This window comes from Rhincodon typus, chromosome 20 (assembly GCF_021869965.1).
Source record: "Rhincodon typus isolate 14 chromosome 20, sRhiTyp1.1, whole genome shotgun sequence".
NCBI lineage: Eukaryota > Metazoa > Chordata > Chondrichthyes > Orectolobiformes > Rhincodontidae > Rhincodon > Rhincodon typus.
Genome location: NC_063351.1, coordinates 39,396,086 through 39,417,436, shown reverse-complemented (window position 1 = coordinate 39,417,436; position 21,351 = coordinate 39,396,086). Strand labels below are relative to the sequence as shown.

General features: G+C 39.1%; 1 protein-coding gene across 3 annotated transcripts in view; it reads left to right on the top strand.

The window, feature by feature from the left end:
* The window catches only part of slka (STE20-like kinase a), a 147,338-nt gene that overhangs the window by 104,247 nt on the left and 21,740 nt on the right, over positions 1–21,351 (top strand). Inside the window, exons 13-16 of one of the 3 annotated variants that reach the window (XM_048608721.1) lie at positions 12,316–12,387; positions 17,192–17,321; positions 17,411–17,535; positions 17,907–18,095. In XM_048608721.1, the coding sequence (XP_048464678.1) occupies positions 12,316–12,387; positions 17,192–17,321; positions 17,411–17,535; positions 17,907–18,095 (516 nt within the window). Of the gene's footprint in view, positions 1–2,498; positions 2,592–12,315; positions 12,388–17,191; positions 17,322–17,410; positions 17,536–17,906; positions 18,096–21,351 lie in introns of all 3 variants that reach the window. The other 2 variants (XM_048608720.1, XM_048608722.1) reach the window with 2 other exon arrangements.

Genomic DNA, 21,351 nt, shown 5'->3' with positions numbered 1-21,351 from the left:
AAGTTACTGAGGCCAAGGAACACTTGATGCAGATACTAAGCTCAAGGCAGGATGGTATTGTTTCCCCCAAACTTCCAATTCATTCAAAGAACAATCCTTGTCTAGCCTAGTTGCAAGCAGTTCTATTTGTACAGGTAAGTCTTGTATGAATTAACCTGATAAAATGCAGCTACATTACATTGTCTTGTTAATGAAAGACTGGTACCAGAGGCAGATATATTTGTGTTGGTCACATTGATTGTAATATTGGTAAGCATTAAAGTTTGATTTTCACAGTAAATGCCCTACTATCAAAGTATACCTAGATTTTGAGATAGAAGCCCCAAATCTGGTACCAGGCTATCACTGCTTTACTGTTGTTGTTAATGTTAATATTTTACAGGCTTGTCTTGTTGCTGGTTTTTGTTATTTGAGTTCTATGTATTTTACATTTTGTTTTGGTTGAGTGCTTACCTTCCCATCTGGGATTTGTGGTGGTGGTGTGTCTGAGTGGCAGGTGGTGATTCCAGATCCTCCTCTATCTGCAATAACCTAGGCAGTGGAGTTGCTTGGTGTGATTATCAAAACAAGTGAATGGACTTCAGTGAAATTAAATTGTAATGTTACAGCCTGAAAAAAGCATCATTTCCATTATTTTTCCAAGTATTAGAAAATACAACTTGGAAATCTTAACGACATTGAAAGGTATGTCTGCTATTTTGAGTATGTTCCAGGCTGTTTTGCTTGTTATAGTCCTGTCATACTGAGGTTTAGAAAGATAAGCCATCACTGCAGTGATGTTCTGCCTCCTTGCTGCAGGGTGTGGGTGAAACCACAACCAGCATCCCTCCACATGAAGTCTTTTACCACCTAGTCTGCTAATAGTGGTCATGAAGAATGTCCCAAGCCTATTTGTGCCATCTCCCTACTGAAAAAGAGTAGAGTTGGGCAAGAGGTGGAAGACATAAAAAGCAATTCCGGTTCTGTGTGGAATACAGAAGCACTATGCGATCATCTCAGTCTCTGCCACAACAAATCAAATGGGTAGTAGCAGAACAATGAAACTTCCTATACCATGATAGATTGGATAGTCTGACATTGCCATCTTTTGGCAATGCCTGATGTAAGTTTTCTACATACAGTTAACTCAGCTACACACCAAGCAACTGCAGATCTGCCTTAGGCTTATCCTGGAGCAGCCTCTTCACCCACAGTGAGGAACAACTCTGCTTGCACAGCTGTTCTTACACAAGTCATATCCTTAACTTTGAAGCTGCCTATCTTCTTACTCTGCTAACCCTGGTATAATGTTTGCACTCCTACATTCTAGTAATTGAAGGAAACGCAAGCTTTCAATCAGAAAGTGACCTCTGACTGCAAATAGAAAGGATTGAGTCTCCAAGCTACTGACACTTTCCTTTGACATTTGTAGTTTTGATCTGTAGCACCATTTTATTACTCATTCCTGACATTATCTTCTTTGTTTCATGATGAGTTCTCTAATGCGAGGCTTGGATCTTTTATGGGCAGCTGTTGGAAATGGGAATCTGCTGTATATATTTTCTGTTAGACTTCTTTCTTGAGTAGTAAACACCAAATGCTAAGCTTGTTCTATCCTGCAGCACCGTAACCTATCAGTGAAGAAGCTCAGTTGCCCTTTAGACACGCAATATTCTGTTAGTCCAGAGGAGTTTCTTTTCTGGATATTGAATTCAAACATATCTCGATTACATTTATTGCACACTGGCAGGTGAAGTTGCTGCAAGTAAACTATGCTGTTTTCCACAACTTTATATAAATTCTATATTCAAAATGGATTCTTCTAATATGTGAGTTCTAAGAGTTTTATATTGTGCAAAAAATGCCTATTTACATCCAAGACTCAAATATACTAGGCAATAACCTGGTCTTTAATGTCATAATGTCAGCCATGGTTCGCTGGGCAGCATTCTCAAATTCCGAGTTCAGCTCATGGTTGTAAGCCTCCCTCAAGACAGAAGGAGTGCTGCACTCTCAATGCTGCAACCCTTTCGGGTAGAAGGTTAAAGTGAGGCCTCGAATAGTGGAAGAGAGCGCACAGCTTGCAGTTCTCTTGGTGACCTGACAGATATTCATCTATCGACCAGAATCACCATCACATTATCTAATTATCAGATTATCTAGTCAGTTATCTCATTACTGTTTGTGGGATCTTGCTCAGTGCAAAATAGTTGCTAAATTTTCCTACAGTAGAGGCACTATAATTTAGAATTATTAATTAAATTATTTTGAAACATTCCATAACACACTGTATTTATCAACGTTTATTTTTGAAGTTAGATGTCTGCCCAAAACTCTTCATGCTCACATATTAAAAGATGACAATCCCTTTTTACTTACTGCCATTCTGAAGAAATCCTAAACTTAACCCTATGCTAAACACTAGCACTTATTTAACCCAGACTAGTCTGTGACCTTTACTGCTGAATGCTTCCCTTGTAAAAGGAATGTACTTCCCCCAACCCTCTGCATGCTTGTAGGTTAAAAATGAAGTGGATAAACTCCCCAGAGAACAGAGAAAAGAACAAATGAAACGAATTCGAGAGGAGCTTTCGCAGTCCTTGCATGTTCAGGTAATTAGCAGCTGATGTTACTCATCAACTCTACCACTTTCCTTTACTGACAAAAGCTTGTCTGCCTGAATAGATGTATCATCTGAAGCCAAGACGAGCTAAACTAATACGTCACTCTACAACATTCTGTCACTCCAGGTTCACTTGTGTAATATTTGAATGTAGTTACATGCAACTACTGAATTCTGTTCTGTGGTGAGTTACATGACCATAACCAGTTGATGGTCAAGGATGCTACAGTTGATACCTGCATCCTTCCTTTGCTTGGAAACAGAGTTCCTACTATTGGTCACTTTGTAGAAAAGTTGTATGTTTATGAGCATTTAATGAAGGAGGGAGCAGACTTAGCTGAGATGCCATTCTGTTGTTATTCTGTGCTTGTCCATGAAAAATATCCACTTCATTTAGGCCCTGGAGGGTACTGGGTTTTCGAGGGACTTGTATTAACCAGTAACCAACTCCAAGAGATGAGGTAGGATGTTGTGTTATGTTTAGGAAAAAGTACCAAATGCTCAGTATTCTGAAACCAGGACTACTGAGTTCACATTTCAGTGAAACTGTCAGGGCAATACCAGAGTGTCATTGAAAGTCTGACCTGGCAAAAAAAAGTGTGATTAAAAAATAGTGGAATCTCCATCATTATTTTCCAACTCCACAACTTAATCCAATTTAATTGTTGGCAGCAAATGATAGATTTAATTTCCAGCTTGTGATTGAAAGTATGGATATCTTAATATTAATATAACCAGTGCACAGTAAATTTACCACCTTACTTTTGCTGAAACTTTACACTCAATCACATATCAAATTAACTGAGAAATGAATTTTTTAACAGCATTGTGTCTTTTTGTTTACTTACACCTATGGTCATCCCTTGAATTCTGTGGTGAACCACCTCGTTAATCTCTTGCATCCATAGGATGTAGCTGCATTCACAATGTAATGTAGAAGAGAGTTCCAGGATTTTGGCCGTACAACAGTAAAGGAACAGCAGTTCTGAATCAGGTGGTGTGTGACATGGAGGGAAATTGACAGATGATGGTGCTCCCATGCATCTGCAGCTCTTGTTTGTAGAGGTTGAGGCTTTAAAAAGTGCTGTCAAAGAAGCCTTGATGAATTACTACAGTATGTCTTGTAGATTGTACTAACTGCTGCCATGGTGGTGGGGGTGAGTGTTTAAAATGATGGATAAGGTACTGATCAAAGTGTACTGCTGTATTCTGAATGGTTTCTGGCTTTTTTGCTGCTGTTGGAACTGCAGACATCCAAGCAATCGGAGAGTATTCCATCATAATCTTGACTTGTGCCTTCTGGATGGTAGATGTGCTTTAGGGAACCTTAGAAGTGAGTTACTGCAGAATTCTCAGTTTTTGGCCTGCATTTATAGTCATAGTATTTGTTACTGGTCCAGTTAAGTTTCTAGCTATGATAATCGCAAGATGTTGGTTAGAAGGGGTTAGGGGTAAAAATCAGCAATAGTAATGCTGTTAACTGTCAAGGGGAGATGGTTAGATTCTCTCCTGTTGGAGATGGTAATGTTCCTGGACTGATGCAAATCTTATTTGCCACTTACCAGCCCCTTATTGGATATCTGGGTCTTGTGAAACATTGGCACTGTTTCACTAGCTGAAATATCATTGGTGCTGGATATTACCACTTCTGACCTTATGAAGGAGGTTAAGATTATTGATAGAGCAACTGGGATGATTTGGCCTAGGATAATAGCTTGACAGTAGAAAGATATGCTGAAAGTCTGTGATAAGCTGAGGGAGGAACTTACGTAGCATATAAACACCGGTTCAAATTAATTGGGTTGAATGACCTATTTCTGTGCTATGTGTTCTCCGTAATTAGTCCCATAACCCTGATTTAAGGTCTACACGCTATTTATTTGGGAATATAAACCAGAAAATGGAAGTTTAGATTTTCTTTTCACAGTGAAACTGTGTTGTCACTTAATGCTTTCTCAGCATATCATTTTGAAAGAAGCAGGATTTTGATTTTTTTTGTTTGGACATGCCGACATCAGGCATGTTGTGGAGGGTGGGGGAGGGAAGAAAATCATTGCCCAGTAATGGAGTTTGAATTGGATGCAAGTGGCAGTTTGTCACTGAACTGAGAGAAGACGTTAGGACTCGGACCTGCAAAAAGCCTGCAGTAAGTGATATTGCACTGTTTTTATTTGAAAAATAAATAACATTAAAAGATTTGCAAAAAACAAAGCAACCGTCTAATACAAGCCAAGAGCTAGGTCCAACTGACCAGCCTATGATTTGAGGATCACCACAGCCTATAATAACGTGATGTCATCACCAAAAGGCCAAAAAAAACGTCATTTTTCCTTATGGATTGGACTGAGCCACTGACTTTGTGCCTTTTTGTGTATATGTTTTCAATTTTTGATATTCGTAGAAAGATTGTTTGTCGTCTTTATCTTGACTAATCTGTGTGGGTTTGGATTTAAATGGTGGGTTTTAAGTTTCCATATGAAGTTATTATAAAGAATGTTTTTTTAAATTTTCTCGTTGATTGATGAAACCTGGTGTGAGTTTTTTTCTCTTTTGATAACAGTCACAGTTAGCCACCCTTGAGATTAAATTTGTCATATTTCACACTTGTAATGACTGGTGAAATGGTGGGGCTTGATTTCCAGTGGACTGTTCTGCCCAGAGTTGTGGCACAATCGAGGACTCTGGGATCTTTGAACGTGCCCATGGTGAGATTAGACAAGGAAAAAATACCAGATATCTGGTTTTACTGTAAAAGTAGATGGCATTGGAAGCAGCTAAAACTATCCTGTAGACGGAGTAAATAGATGTGGTTTATGAGATTTAACAAATGATAAAGCCGTAGAATTGACAAAGGAGTTAAAGGTAGCATTTCCTGCAAAATCTAAGAAGGAGGAGCTAATTAAAATACTTGCATTGCATTTGGGATTTGTGGAAACACCAGAGAGACCAGGTGCTCCAAGCAGTGAGTCATTGGAGGCAGTTATGATTGGGTTTCATGTTCAAGCTGCTTTACCCTCAAGAGAAATGATGCGGCAAGAGGTAGAAAAATATAACATGGGAATAGCAAAGCATAAAGGTTAGAAGACTTGAACTTCAGAGAGAAGAGAAGGATAAAGAATGAATTTGAAAAGCTGGAAACTGAATTACAAAGGGAAAGAGAAGAGAGGCAAGAAAGAGAGAGAATTCTGACTTAAAAAGCTGCACTTCAAAGAAAATAGCCTCAGATGTAGGAGGGGATTCTGATGAAGAAAGCCTAAGCCATAGTCTAAAGAACAGTAAGGAAATGCCTAAATTTTTACAGGCCCAACTGAAATTTGAGGAAAAGGACATGGGTTTTTTTTCATCCTGTTTGAAAAGGAAGCAAAACAAATTAAATGGTTGAAGGAAAAATGGACTTTGCAGAAACAAAGCAAGTTGACAGTTAAACAAGTTAAATTTACATATCGCTGTCAGAGTTTCTAGGAATTATGTAAAAATTGCTATTCTGCGCACATGAGAGTTAGTTCCTGGAGCATACAGGCAAAAGTCTGAATACTTAATGAAGCAGGCTGGGTAAACCTACATTAACTTTGAAAGGGTAAAGCAAAGTAATTTTGACCAGTAGATTCAATACACATGAAGCTGTCAGAGTAGAATTTTAGAAGAATTTAAAAACTCACTAACTTCAGTAATTAGAACTCATATTGAAGATCAGAGTATAGCAACTGTGAGACAGGCAGCAGCTGTCACTGATGATCCTGAGCTGATCCATAAACATTTATTTTTCCCATTACTCCATAAATCCAAGAAAGCTTGAAGGTGGGAGAATTAAATGAAGTCAAGCCAAGGTAGAGCAGAAACAGCAGGAATGCCCCAAGATCTCCTCCTCCAGATCAGAAAGGAAGGTGGACTTGAGAGCTATAAGCCATAAGTGTTTTCATTGTCAGAAATTGGAACACGTTTTGTTCAGAATGTTATATGTTGTGCAAGAACCTGTTAGGGCTTACTGGGGTTTGTAAGATTGAATTTGGAAAAAGGAATTCACAAGGAAATACTATGGATCATTTTTTAAAAAATTTAACTACAGCTATGAAACTAAAAGTAAACACTGGTCAGAGTGAAGGAAAGGTGAATTGAGGTAGATGAGAGAGATAAAGAAGTTTTCACAAAAGGAATATGATAGAACTGAACCTATAACTATATGAAGCAATTCAGGAACTACGTAAACTCTTCTGTTGGAGAAGGACCCAGTTTTTCCTCTGGAGAGGGCATTGAAAGCCAAAGCTTTAATAAATGGGAAAAGTGGAGAATACAAATCGTTCCGTGGTACAAAGTGCACTTAGAATGTCACTTGATATCTGAAACAATGTAGTAAAAGCCATTATCCATGGACAGAGTTGGCTTAATCTTATGGAATGACTTGGCTAGAGTGAACATAATTGTGGAAGTCTATAATTATGGGAAGTCTGACTGATGTTGAAGAGACAGAACAGATACAGGAACATGTTTCAGGTATTTTTCCATCATGTGGTGACCAGAAGAGTGGCTAAACAAAGTCTGCCACCAGAAGTAAAAGTAATACCACAAGCACATGTCAGAGTAGCTGCTACTTTCTTTTGTTGATGGTGGTAATTCAAAGGAAGTGCTTAATATAAAGGAAGTGTCCTTAATTGAGACTCAGAAACAGATCTAGATTTTCAAAAGTTAATACAGTCAGCTCATACTAAAATTGAGGCTGAAGGAGTTCTGGTGTGTTACTATTGTTAAAAATTGAGTTCTGATGAGGTAGTGGAGACATCCTTATTGACCTGTAGACAAGGAATGGGTGGTTGTTGATCACATAGTGATACTACCCACATATTGAGTGTCATGTGAAATTCCTTTGGCAGGTCATGTATGAATGTAGAAAACTCCTGCATTGACAAACAGGCATTTTACTTTTCCAAAACTTAATAAGGATGTATTATATTTCTGTAAAATATTCTATGCATGTTGAGTAGTTGGAAAACTTCATGTAATCAAACCAACACTTTTAATACCCATGTCAGTTTTTGAAGAATGACTCAGAAAACATTGGTAGATTGTGGATGACCATTACTGAAAAATAATATGGGACATTAGTATATCTTTTGTAGTTATGAGTATAACAACCCATTTTGCTCTTTGAGGACAATTACAACCAGAGTACTGTGGAAAAAATTAACTCACCTTATTGTTGCGAAGTTGGGTAGAGTAATTGTGACGTGGACCGCAGTTGGCTAACATGCGTGGTTCCTTAAGAGATTTGTGCTTTGTCTGTACTTAGAAATTTTTAAAATGTATGTCTGTGAGCAGCAGCTGAAGTTGCCAGTACAGAGAGCCTCAAAAAGTGAAACAAGTGTATCAAAAAGAAAATATGCCTTACAGGTGGCAGGCAAAACAGCAGTCTTGTTTTGATGTTGTGACAAGTTTGAATTTGGCCAATTAATTTAAATGAAGCATCTAGAAACAGCCAATTGAATTTAAATCTGATGGTGTTGACACCCTGAAACCAATCATATTATAAGAATTTGATTATGTCATTATGGGTACATAAGACGAGGGCAGTTGGAAAATCGGAGAGAGCCAATTGCCATCTGAAAGAGACAACTGCCACCTGCCAGAGTTGGCACAATTCAGCTCTGAGAAAGCCCATCTAATTAATCAAAGGTACCATGGTATTTTAGCTCAAAGTCCTTACAGGAGAAATTACAGCAGAATTAACGGAAGAAAGGCGTTTGTCAAGAGAGCAAAGATGACAGAATATTCCAGAAAACAGTCTGTGCGAACTTGGAGAAATTAAGTTATAATTTATTGCTGCTTATTAATTGGGCTTATATGAGTGGGACTTGTTAATTTGTTTGTTGTTGGGTTAGGTAAATAAATTGTTTCTTGTTACTTGTAAAGTGGAGATCAGAGATTTTCTTTCTTGTAGCCAGTCTTTTAATAGATTACAAGGGGAAAGACAAGCTTCTCTGGGTGTTTTGGAGGTTAACTATTAGAGGGGCACCCCTACTCCTGTCATAACAGATTGGGGCTTGTGTTTTAGTTTAATTATCAGAGGGGTTCGGCCATTCCCCATTGTAACATTATTTGCTTGTTATGGACTTCAGTAGAAATACAATCGGACCAAAGTTGCAACTTTGTTTGCTTAGACAAATGTACGGTTATACCTGGAAAGAACATGTCACACAATTAGAAAGCTTATTTAAGCAGTTACAGTTATATGGTTTAGTTATAAATCTTGCCAAAAGTGAGTTTGCAGAAGTGGGGTTAACTTAACTGAAACACCAAGTAAGGCAATTGTTGCCAAGAGCAGCAAAAGTGAAGATTCTGATAGAACTCCTCATTCCCAAAACTAAACAGTGAAACCGTCTGAGGATGTGTGGGTTTAAATGGGGAATTTATGCCTAACTTCAGCACTGTAGTATTCCTTTAACAAATTTGTTGCAAAAACAGCAAAGGTAGTACAGTCAAAAAGAGTGCCCAATAGCTTTTGAGAAGGTGAAGGCAAGCCTAATAAGTAAAACTCGTGCAAATTGCCACTAACTTTATTGAACCTTTTAAAATGACAGTTGATTTTGATTTGATTTATTATTGTTAGATGTACCAAGATACAGTGAAAAGTACTGTTTTGTGTGCTATCCAGGCAAATCATATCTTACATAAGTGCATCAGGGTAATGGCGCAGAATGCTGGTTTTGGTGTTACAGCTACAGAGAAGGTGTAGAGTAAGATCAGCTCCAGTATATGAGAGGTCCATTCAAAAGTCTGGTAACAGTGAGGTTATCTTGTTCTTGAATCTGTTGATACATGTTTTCACATTTGTGTACCTTCTACTCAATAGAACGGGGTGGAAGAGAGTCTAACCAGAGTGAGAAGGGCCTTTGATCATGTTGATTGCTTTCTGAAGCAGTCGGAAGTATAGACAGAGTCAACGGATAGAAGGCTGATTTGCATGATGGACTGTCTGCATTCACGACTCTCCATAATTTCTTGTGATCTTGGGCAAAGCAATTGCCATACCAAGCTGTGATGCATCCAGATAGATGCTTTCTGTAGTGCATTCATAAAAATTGGTGTGTCATTGTGGACAAATTAGCCTTCTGAGGAAGTAGAGACGTTGGTGTGCTTTCTTGATTGTAGCATCAACACAGATGAACCAGGTCAGATTATTGGTGATATTTACTCCTCGGAACATGATGCTTTCAACCACCTCTACCTCAGCTGATTGATACAGACAGGGCACATCCTCCACTCCGCTTCCTGAAGTCAATGACCAGTTTCTTCGTTTTGCTGATATTGAGGTAGAGATTGTTGTTTTACACCATGCCACTAAGCTGTCCATCTCCTTCCTACACTCTGTCTCATTGTCAACATCTGAGCCACTACAATGGTGTCATCAGCAAACTTGTAAATGGAGTTAGAGCAGAATTTGGCCATACAGTTGCGAGTGTATGAGGAATATAGTAGGGGACTGAGTATGCAACCTTGTGGGTCATCAGTGTTGAGGATTATTGTGGAGGAGGTGATGTTCCTATCCTTACTGATTGTGGTCTGTGGGTCAGGATGTTGAGGATTCAGTTGCATGGGGTGAGCAGAGTTGTAGGTCCCAGAGTTTGAAGATGAGTTTGGTTGGAATTATGATGTTGAAGGCGGTGCTAAAGTCAAGTTATAGGAGCCTGACATAGGTGTCCTTGCTATCCAGATGTTCTAGGGATGAGTGTAGGGTTACGGAGAAGGCATGTGCCATGGATTCCTTGTGACAGTAGATGAATTGTGGTGGATCAAAGCTGTCTGGGAGGCTAGAGTTGGAGTGTTGATTAGTGCCATTATTGACTTCTTGGGACATTGAATATAAAGTTGGCAAGTCATGTTGTAGTTATATAAAACTATAGTTAGGCTACATCAGGAGCATTGTGTGCAGTTCTGATTGCCTACGGGAAGGATGTAGAGGCTTTGGAGAGAGTGCAAAAGAGGTTTTACCAGGATGTTGCCTGATTGGAATGTAGTAACGAGAAGGAGAGGTTGGACAAACTTGGACTGTTTTCATAAGAGCATCAGAGGCTGACGGGTGACCTGATAACAGTGTATAAAATTATGAGAAGTATCGATAGAGTAGATAGTTAACGAGCGTTTTTCCCAGGGTAAAAATGTTAAACATTAGGAGGCAGAGATAGTAGGAACTGCAGATGCTGGAGAATCCGAGACAACAAGATGCAGTGCCGGATGAACACAGCAGGCCAAGCAGCATCTGATGAAGGGTCTAGGCCCGAAATGTCAGCCTTTCTGCAAATATTAGGAGGCCTTGATTTATGGTGTGAATGTTTAATGAATGTTTAAAGAGAATGTTTAAAGGAGATGTGTGAGGCAAGTTATCTTTTACGCAGAGGGTGGTAAAAGCAGCTATAATAGCATTGTTTGAAAGGCATTTAGACAGACATGAAAAGACTGGGAATAGGGGGATACAGACCATAAACAAGCATTAATTTGGAATGGAATCGTGGTTAGCACAGACATGGTGGGCCAATTGGCCTGTTCTAGTGCTGTATTGTTTTATGTTCATTATCTGAAGAAGTATGCTACAACGAAAAAGGAGACTGTGATACTGGCTGTTAAGTATTGTGAAGTTTTATATCTGTCACTGCCACAAGAAACACTAATGTGCACTGACCATAATCCCTTGGCTTTTGTTTAAAAATTTATTAGTGTAACTATGAAATTGTTTTGTTGTGTTTTAATTCACCTCAATAATATCAGAATTGTCCACATTAGTATAAAGAATGTGTTGCAGATGCATTGTCAAGAATGCAAGCATATTGGAATAGGTTGAAATTTTAAGGAAAAAAGTTTCAAGAAACTCTACAAATCCTGTATAAAGAATGTGTGAGGGCGAATAAATTTATTTTGTCACAGACAAGTATTAACCACCTTACTGACTAAATTGATCATATTTTCCACTTGTCATAACTCGTGAAATAGCGAGGCTTGATTTCCAGCATTTGATTCACACTGGGATTGTGACAATATTAAATGGTAGAAGATGTGTGGGGTTAAATTGTTTTATTCTGTTCCTGGGTTTAATAGGAATGGAGTTGGAGCCTGTAGCCTCAATTCCTGAGTTACAATAATACAGAGAGGATCACAGATTCAGTTATTTAACTGCCAATATCATCAAATGTAATCACTAGGCTTCTATTTCAGCTTTGATCTCTTTGTCGTCCTTTTTTGCCAAACGATTAAACACCTTTGCACTTTGAAGATTTAATAAATGACAATCAGTAGCTGACTGTTTGTTTACCAAATAAATTTCATTTACAAAACCAGTCTGGCACACTGCCTCTCATGCTGCACTCTACTGCCTCTCAGTACCCAAATCCTGCTGGAAGCTGTCTAACCTTTGCTCTGTGACTGCAAGATACATTTTCTCCTTGCGTCTGTACAACAGGAAATGCTGGAAATGCACAGCAGCTTCATCAGTTTCTGAAAAGAGAAAAGGCAGATTAAGGAATTGGTGAGACCCTTTACTTAAGCTTTAATCTGCCTTCTTTGGCATCCTTTTTGCCTCACCCTCTGTAATAATGCTGTGTTTGCTGCTCAGTGCTTCTTTCCACCTGCACCCAGCAGTTTGATTGAGATGGATGATCTGGTTGTGGTTTTTGCTGCTGCCTTGTCTATTCGCTGATGTGCGAAGTCCACTGTATTCTGATCCACAGGGTGTCGCCCAGGTTATGATTCAATCTTTTCAGTTATCTTCATGCACCTTGTTCAACGCACAGCTTCAGGATGTAAGTCCTCCACCCTTTTATGTGATTCTTGAGTTTGTCATGTGTTATATGTCTGTCTGTGTGCTGTGGACCATTTAGCATGTTTTGGGATTTAGATTTGATCAATCCAAGTACTGGTGCATGTCATCAGTTGAACCTGATTCTTTGTTTTAGAAACTCTAAAGTCTAAATCGTGAAAAGAGGGAGCAGTCAGGCGTGATGTATCACCCTCTGGGTAGGAGAGAGCAGACAATGTCATTACACTCCTGGAATTTGGTTTGTGATTAGGATCAACCTCAGTTTAACTCCTATTGAGTATAACAACAGCCCAGACTGACAATAATTCAGTACAAATGAATATGAAATTTACAACACTATATTGTGTTTCTATAATAGAATTAGAATTACAATTCTATAGTCGTAAAAGTTAAAAACTTAAAAGAGAACAGATTGCATGAACTTGGATTGTATTACCTTGAGTTTGGAATATAGAAGGATGAACCTATCAGGAATTTGGAAATGTTTAATTTCAGATCAAATGTTTAATTGGAAAGCACGAAGAACCACAACATTTTATACAAACAAGTGCTATTCCAGAAAAAAGGATTCTGTCTGGAATTGGGACACAGGAGCACCCATGATACAGCTCTCTTGAAGCAGAATAGTGTTTTGAGAAAGCTGCTTTTAAGTTGAGTATATGCAGAGAAACTGTTACCTCTGTTTTAAATAGGAGACCCCTTATTTTTTAAGCGGTGATCTCTTGTTTCAGATTGCTCCTCCAGGGAAAATATGCTTTCAGCATCTACCCTGTGAAGCATTTCAGAATCTTTTTTTTTTAATAAAATCAATTCTCATTCTTCTAAACTCCAATAAATAGAGAACCAACCTGTTCAACATTTACTCAAAAGCCAAGTCCTTCATTTCAGGAATCACCCTAATGAACCTTCTGTGAACTGTCTCCAAAGCAAGTACAATGGATGTTTCATACAATGTTGATCACTATGCTACGTATTCTCTTATATATTTGGGCTCTCGTGGCACCCAAGTTAGGTCAATCTTACTGGCCCAACCCAACTGACAACCTGCAGCCCAACCCTGGTCTGACTTGACTCTCCTGGTCCCCTACCCTCCACTGTGATTGTCCCCTCAACTCACTTCTCATATGGTTTTCTGTTCCTTCATAGGATCACCTATCTGTTTCAGCTATAACTGTGTCTCACTTTCTGGACCCAGACGACCAGGTTATAATGGATCTATACTGTATATCCTGTCTTAAATAAGGAGACCAAAACTGTACACTGTACTTGATGCTCTGGTTTTGCCAATGCTCTGTTAAGCAAGACTTACCTAACTTTCATTCTCCACCCTCTTTGCAATAAAGGCCAACATTCTATTTCCCTTCCTAACTACTTGTACACATATGTTAACACATATGTTTCAAGTACAAGGACACCCAAATCCCTCTGTACTGCAACAATCTGTCTCAATTTAAGTAATATTCTGTGTCTCTGTCCTTCCTACCAAATTAGAGTCCCTCACCTTTCCCACATTACACTCCACTCACCTATCTTCAGACCACTCACTAAATCCCTCTGCAGAGTCTGTGAAACCTCTTCATAACTTGCTTTCCGACAAATACAGGTTTGATGATAATACATTGTCCTTTCATTGCAAGTACTTGAAGCCACACTGATTATTCTGGCATTTTGAAAGTTACAATTTGTCAACCCAAAACTTACATGCTTAACTTGAATCTCTGTATCCTGTTAGTTATCCAGTCATCTATCCATGCTAGATATCACCCCCAATTCCATGTATTCTGGGCTTATAATCTTTAATGTGAAACCTTGCAAATACTTTTTGGAAATCCAAGGTAAACCACATCAACTGGTTTCTCTTTATCAATCCTATTGCTGCATTCAGTTGTGTTTTCTACCAATATTCAGATGGGATAGTCTTTCAATATTTCATTTTATACGTTGTCTACTTATTGTTCTCTTAAAACTTAACACACATCACACCACTCGATTGAGAGAATTATAAATAGTGCTTAGATTTTTGAAAAGAAGGAAATATCCAATAGAAGTCCCATTATTCCTAGAAAAGGAACAGTGTGACAGTTCTAGTAGTGAATATGCGTGAATTCAGTATCTTTTTGGGATAAGTATTTTCACAGCTGTTATTGCATGCAGTGTCTTCAAGACTTTAGTGACTGGATGATTTGTGGAGAAAATAAATATTAAGTCAAGATGCTACCTAAATCGAGAAATGTGTGGATTCTTCTGATTATGCAAAGATTGATTAACATCACAAAGCATTGCAGAGGTTGCTCTTCCTTTGATTTTTGGGGAGCAGCAAGAATTACAAAAATTTGTATAAACAAATGCTATCCCAGAAGAAAAGGATTCTGTCTAGAACTGGGAAAAAGGAGCACCCATGATGCTGGTCTCCTGAAGCAAAGTAATGTTTTGTAAAGGCTGCCACTTCCAATTGTGTATGGGTTGATTTGGACTCCCCTCATTTGGTTATCAGTCATAAAAACTACTTCCTCTTCCAGTTCACATTCTCTGGAGCTGCAGTTGTCCGGCAATCAGTGTAATATTGCCCCTTTTTGTATCAAGGACTGACCAGTTAAATGCAGCGGTTCAAAAAGGCAGCTCATCACCAAGTTCTCAAGAGCAACTAGTGATGGGCAATAAATACTGGTCAGCCAACAATACCCATATCCCAGAGATGAATGTATAAAAAATAGTGTTGGCTCAGCTTCACCAATCCACACCTCCCCTCACTAATCCTTCCCACCCCTCTCTATGATTCTGTGATCCATTGCTGTGCCTGATGACCCTGGTTCCCTGCAGCTTGATTATCCTGCAACTAATCCCCCTGGGCCTGATAACTGTGACTCTCTTTAGAACTGTTTCCTTGCAAAGCCTTCCTTCTGGATCTGATGTGCCTGTATCCCCCACTAACCTGCTGGCCATGTTGCACCCACCCCCAACTTGTTGAACACGCGCCTTTCATACCCTGCACCATCCGACCTGTGGACTCTGCCCACCAACCTGCTAACCTGCCCGTTGACTTGTTCAGCTTTCACCTGCAACATCTTGACTCCACGCCACCTTGGCCTCTTGATCCTGTATCCCCCAATCTGCTGACCCTGATCTCCCCACTTAACCTGCTGAACCTGCAGGGCGTGCTGACCATGCATGATCCTCCCTGACCTGCTGAACCTGTGGTCCCCCGGCCCCAATTTGACCTTGTGCACTCCTGCTGACCCAGCATCCCTCCCCCAAATTGTTGATGGTGAACCCCCCTCATCTGCTATCCCTGCAACCCCTCCCTCTGTACCTGGTGTCCCTGTCCTTTATTATTTGCAGCGTGTTAGTTTAAATTCTTCAGTTTTCATATGTTGTACACACTTTTTTTAATTTTGTAACAAGGTTACGGTTTATGCATCAGTTTGTTTGATGTTACCTGTAGCTGTATGACTTGCAACTTGGCATACGCTGTCACTAAATTTTACAGTAATCCATCAGGGATTTAATTAGCTATAGTTGTGACATACAGCATCGCACTTTACTATCATTTGCCTTTATTATGACCTGTTGAAAGTATGGTTGAAACTCAGTTGCCTTTTATATTGATGGTTCGTTGTAAAGTAGAAATTGTTATAGAGATGAATGGATAATTTAACAATGTTTTGAGTAATTAACTGTCTATGATTAAATTGGACTTGCACTTCAGACTCTGTCACATTGCATTTACTTTAGTGTACACAGTAGGAGTAGTACAAGAAACTATACCCGTTCACGTTTACCAGGCCCCAATGAGTTTCATTCCCATGGAAAGGGGTTTCCTCACATTGCTCAAGTGTACAGTATTACAGTGTAGAACTTTAATTGTTCATATGGATCCGGTTATAAGTCTTGTCTTATCTCTGTGTGTGTGTGTGTGTGTGTGTGTGTGTGTGTGTGAGAGAGAGAGAAAAGGCAGGAAATCCCATTGTTTGTCTTTTATGCCAGTGTTAGGAGGCTTCGTGTGAACAGAAGAATTTTATCCCTGGATTTTCAGGAAACCACAGCAATAGATGTGTGAGAGTGTCTATCACTGAAGCCTTGAAAACCACCAACTATGACAGTTCTATATAGTTTTCTAACATTGGGTCTGGAAAGAGTAAGTTTTGCTCAAAAGATGTCACGGGGCTAGGTATTCAGAGGCTGGACAGTGGTTTCACACAAAACAAATTACCACAATGTTGAAGGATAGTGGGATAAATCAGATTTTTTTGCCTTTGGGTCAGTGCACTAAATAAGGCCAGCAACATCTTTTGTGTGTTGTGGGTAAATTGTAGTTTGTAAGCTTACCAAATAGTGGAAATATAAATAATATGAAAGATTTAAAAAAGGCCTGTTCAACCCATTGTGCTTGTACCAGTCAAAAGCATTCCAGCCTGTCAAAGACTGTTTTCCAGCACTTCAACCTGTAGGCTGCAGGACTTCAAATGTGATGAGGATTTCTGTCTCTTAGTGCCCTTCTGGGCGGTGAGTTCCAGACCCCATCACTTTCTGAATAAAAATATTCTTAATTCTTTATTTTTTCTACCAGTTTCTTTAAATCTCTGCCCCTTGGTTATTGACCTGTCTGCCATTCATTCTCCATTTAGTTATGATAGAATTAACTAACCTGCTAAGTACCCCTACTCTTTGTTAATAACCCATAAACTGCCATCTGTTTTTAGCATATTGTGCATGTGTATTGCGTATGGCTACTTTGTGGCTTGTAGCATCAATCATTCTCTGTGCATCTCCCAATGGTTCCTCATTAGGAACAGGAGTTTCTGCAGAAGCAGCAGCAGGAGTTGGATGGGGCACTGAAGAAAATTATCCATCAACATAAACTGGAGCTAGCTACCATTGAACGGGAATGTCTGAACAACAAACAGCAACTGATGCGAGGTGAGACCTAACGCTGGGAGGACAAGTGTGCAGCAGGTTTGAGTGATGTGACAGAGGGACAACAACTGTATTTTTGCCTTTTCTTTTAGCCAGAGAGGCAGCAATTTGGGAACTGGAGGAACGGCACCTACAAGAAAAACACCAACTTCTGAAGCAGCAGTTGAAAGACCAATACTTCATGCAGAGGCACCAGCTTCTAAAAAGGCACGAGAAGGTCAGCCTGCAGTCTGCTATTCACTGCATTTATGTGACTTTTTATGTCAGTTATAGTTATCGATATGGAAAAATGTTAGCCCCTGAGGAGTTATTGAAAACTATTTACTCTCCAAGTAGGTACCCTAAACTGCTGGAGCACAAACCTCCTTTTGCTGCCCTTTTCATTTGCCTTTTTACCCTCCCCCATTCCTTCCCTGTTCTTGTTATTCTCCCTTTACCGCAAGCTCCTGTCTCCATGTTTGTGATTTATGAAGCTGTCCTATATTTGCCCTACAATGTTACATCAAAGCATTTCAAATAAGAAGTGAATATTTTTGCATTGTGTTGTTTGATTTGTTGGCTAATAGCCTGTATTTTCTTCATAAACAGGAAATGGAGCAGATGCAGAGATACAACCAGCGACTTATTGAGGATCTGAAAAATCGACAAACCCAGGAGAGAGCCAGGTTGCCCAAAATCCAGCGCAGTGAAGCCAAGACTCGCATGGCCATGTTCAAAAAAAGTCTGCGAATTGGCTCCTCGAGTTCACCAGAACAAGATCGGGAGAAAATCAAACAGGTAAGGGCAGATGCTCCACAATCTCTGTTTCCTGCCTCTTTGATCGTAGTTCCTAATAACCATCAGCCCAGGACAAATAATGACAGAGAAAATTGTAGGAATCAGGAACTGAGTGCATATTTAGACCCTGAGTTCTGGAATTCTCCAACTCTGTTCTCTCACTTTCAAACTTAAAGAAGCTGCTTAAAATGTACAGCTTTATTCAAACTTTTGGTTATCTGACCTTCTAACTCCTTATTACATTAAAGATGCTATAAAATATAAGTTGCTGTTGTTAAAGTTGGCTTCCAGATTTTGTACATCACAACATACAAAAGTATGTCATTGGCAACAAGGCAGTTGGGATATTCTAAGCCCATCAAATGCACAGTAGACAATGGAGCAGAAGGAAGGAGAAAGAAAGTAGAGCAGAATTAGGATGTGGGATAGAGGAGAGATGGCTGAGGGCATGAGGTCACAGATGTACAGGTGACCAGAGGATTTTTGGTTTAATACATTTGGCAAGGATAATGTGTTAGAGCAAAACTAACATGTGATATGATATGGATCAAATTTTTGATGAGAAGGTTTTTGTAAGAGGTGAGTCAGTTAACAAATGTTGAAACAAGCAGTTTGCCTTAATATCACTGCAGTTACTCTCCAAGAACGAATAAAATTCAGTGATCCAGTGAACCTGTGACTGATTCAAATTAATATTATTTTGGTTTATATCAGTAAATAGTACATTTGGTCAGTTGTGATGCTTTTGACAGAAAATATCCATTATCTTTCAAATGATATCATTTGTATATTTAGATATTATATGTTTTATATTTAGCTTGACCAACGCAAATCAAAATTGCTTTGTTCACTGTTTTCCATAAGTATTTGTTTATCTTTTTGTATTGATCTGTGTAACACAAAGTCATTGCAGGGTAAGTTGTAGCAGAAAGCTCCTAGATGCGGAACTGTGGTCCGTGGCTTTTTAACAAACCTGTAGCCGACCAATTAATTCTACCATTGTCTTACAAATGGATTATGCATCTTGCAGACAGACTACTGTCAAAGAATATAGGTCTTTAATTGAACCTTTAATTGCTCAGTCATTTAGAACAGCCCTATTCAGTGTTAGCTTTAATGTGAAATAACAGCAACTTGCATTTATTTAGCCCTTCTAATGTTAAAAGTATCCGAAAGTGTGTTGAGGTGAAATCCAAAAAAATAATGAAAGCTTGGACAGAGATATGTATTTTAAAATGACTTCGAGAGATAGCAAGTCGGGAAACAGAATGTAATGGTGTATGTGGCTTTCCAGAAGGCTTTTGATATAGTGCCACACAATAGACTTGTGAGGAAAGTTATTGATCATGGTGCAAAAGAGATAGAAGCAACATGGACACAAAATTGGCTGAGTAGTAGTAATCAGTGTAATGGTCAATGGGTATTTTTTGGGCTGGAGGAAGGTATGGCTTCGGGTTTCCCAGGAGTTGGTATTGGGACCCTTTGCTTTATCTGATATATTAATGATCTGGAGACAATTTCAAAGTTTTCAGATGATAATAAACTTGGAAGAATTGTAAACTGTGAGGACAATGTGGAATTCCAAAAAAAAACATTGACAAGTTGGGGAGTGGGTGCAAAAGTGGCAGTTGAGGTTCAATGCAAAGAATTGTGAGGTGATGTATTTTGGGGTTAAAAAGCATTGAAAGACAACATAAAATAAAGGTACAATTCTAAAGGGGATGCAGAGGTGGAGGGACCTAGGTGTATATGTGCACAGACCATTGAAAATGGTAGGGTAGGTGGATTGACTGGTTAATAAAGCATACAGTGTTATTGGCCTTATTGGTAGGGGCATAGAGTACAAGAGCAAGAAGGTGATGCTGAAGTTGTACAAGACACTTGTAAGACATCAGCTGGACTATTATGTACAGTTATGGGTGTTACATTATAGGAACAATGTGAATGCATCGGACAAAGTGCAAAGCGATTTGCGAAAATGGTTCCATGAATGAGACACTTCAGTTATGAGGATAGATTAAAGAAGTTGGTACTGTCTTTCTTGGAGAGAAGAATGCTGAGAGGAGATTTGATAGAGATTTTCAAAATTCTGAGCAGGATGGACCAAATGAATAGGGAGAAGCTGTACCCACTTGTAAAAGAAAAAAAGATGAGAGAGCCATTTAAAGTAATGTGCAAACAAGCAAGCTTGCTGTGGGAAAAGTAGTTAGAGTATAGGGAATATACACTGTCTCAATGTGGTGGAGGCAGATTCTATTGAGGCACTCAATGATGGCATTGGATGATTGTTTGGATAGAAATGGTCTGCAATGATATGGGGAAAAGGCAGGAGACTGGCACTAGGTATTAGAACTATTGCAGGCAGGATAGGCCAAAAGGCACCCTCCTTTGCTGTAACAATTCATGAATTTGTGAAGAAATTGCAGAGCATAGGACTTTAGTAGCTGAAGATACAGCTGCAAGTGTTGGGTAGGGAAAGGGAGAATTTGTAAGAGAAATAAATCAGAGGAAGTATGTGTTCAGGAAGAGACAGGGTTGCCAGGCATCAGGAGATTAGAGATGATACAGGGTCCAGTTTTGAAGTGATTGAAACATAAGGATGAGAATTTTAAATTTGAGCTGATGGGGACCTTTATTTTTAAATTCTTTTTCATGGGATGTAGGTATCGGTGGCAAGGCACTTGTTGCCTATTCCTAATAGGCCTTGAACTGATTAGCTTGTTAGGTCATTTCAGAGGGTAGTCAGCCACATTGCTGGAGTCATATGTAGGCAATACTGGGAAGACAGATTACCTTCCCTAAAGGAAATTTTACAACAATCAATGACACTTTCATTTTCACTGTTACGGAGACTATTTTCAATTGCAGATTTATTAATTGAATTTAAATTTCATCAACGATGGTGGGATTTGAATTTCCCCAAAGAATTAGCTTGAACCTCTGAACTATTAATCTTGCAACATTACCACTGTGCCATTGCCTCCTCTGGAAAACTATAGATTAGAGAATGTATTTTTTTTTTCAATGATACTTCTGATCTGTTGCTGTGTGTGCAACTATGTGTCATTAATCTGAAATGCACTCAATGGATTTTAAACATGTAATAAATTGTTACGTTGCTGTTAGAAAACGAGTTCCAGTATTGGTGAAAGTCGATAAGATCGTAGGAACTGCAGATGCTGGAGAATCTGAGATAACAAGGTGTAGAGCTGGATGAACACAGCAGGCCAAGCAGCATCAGAGGAGCAGGAAGGCT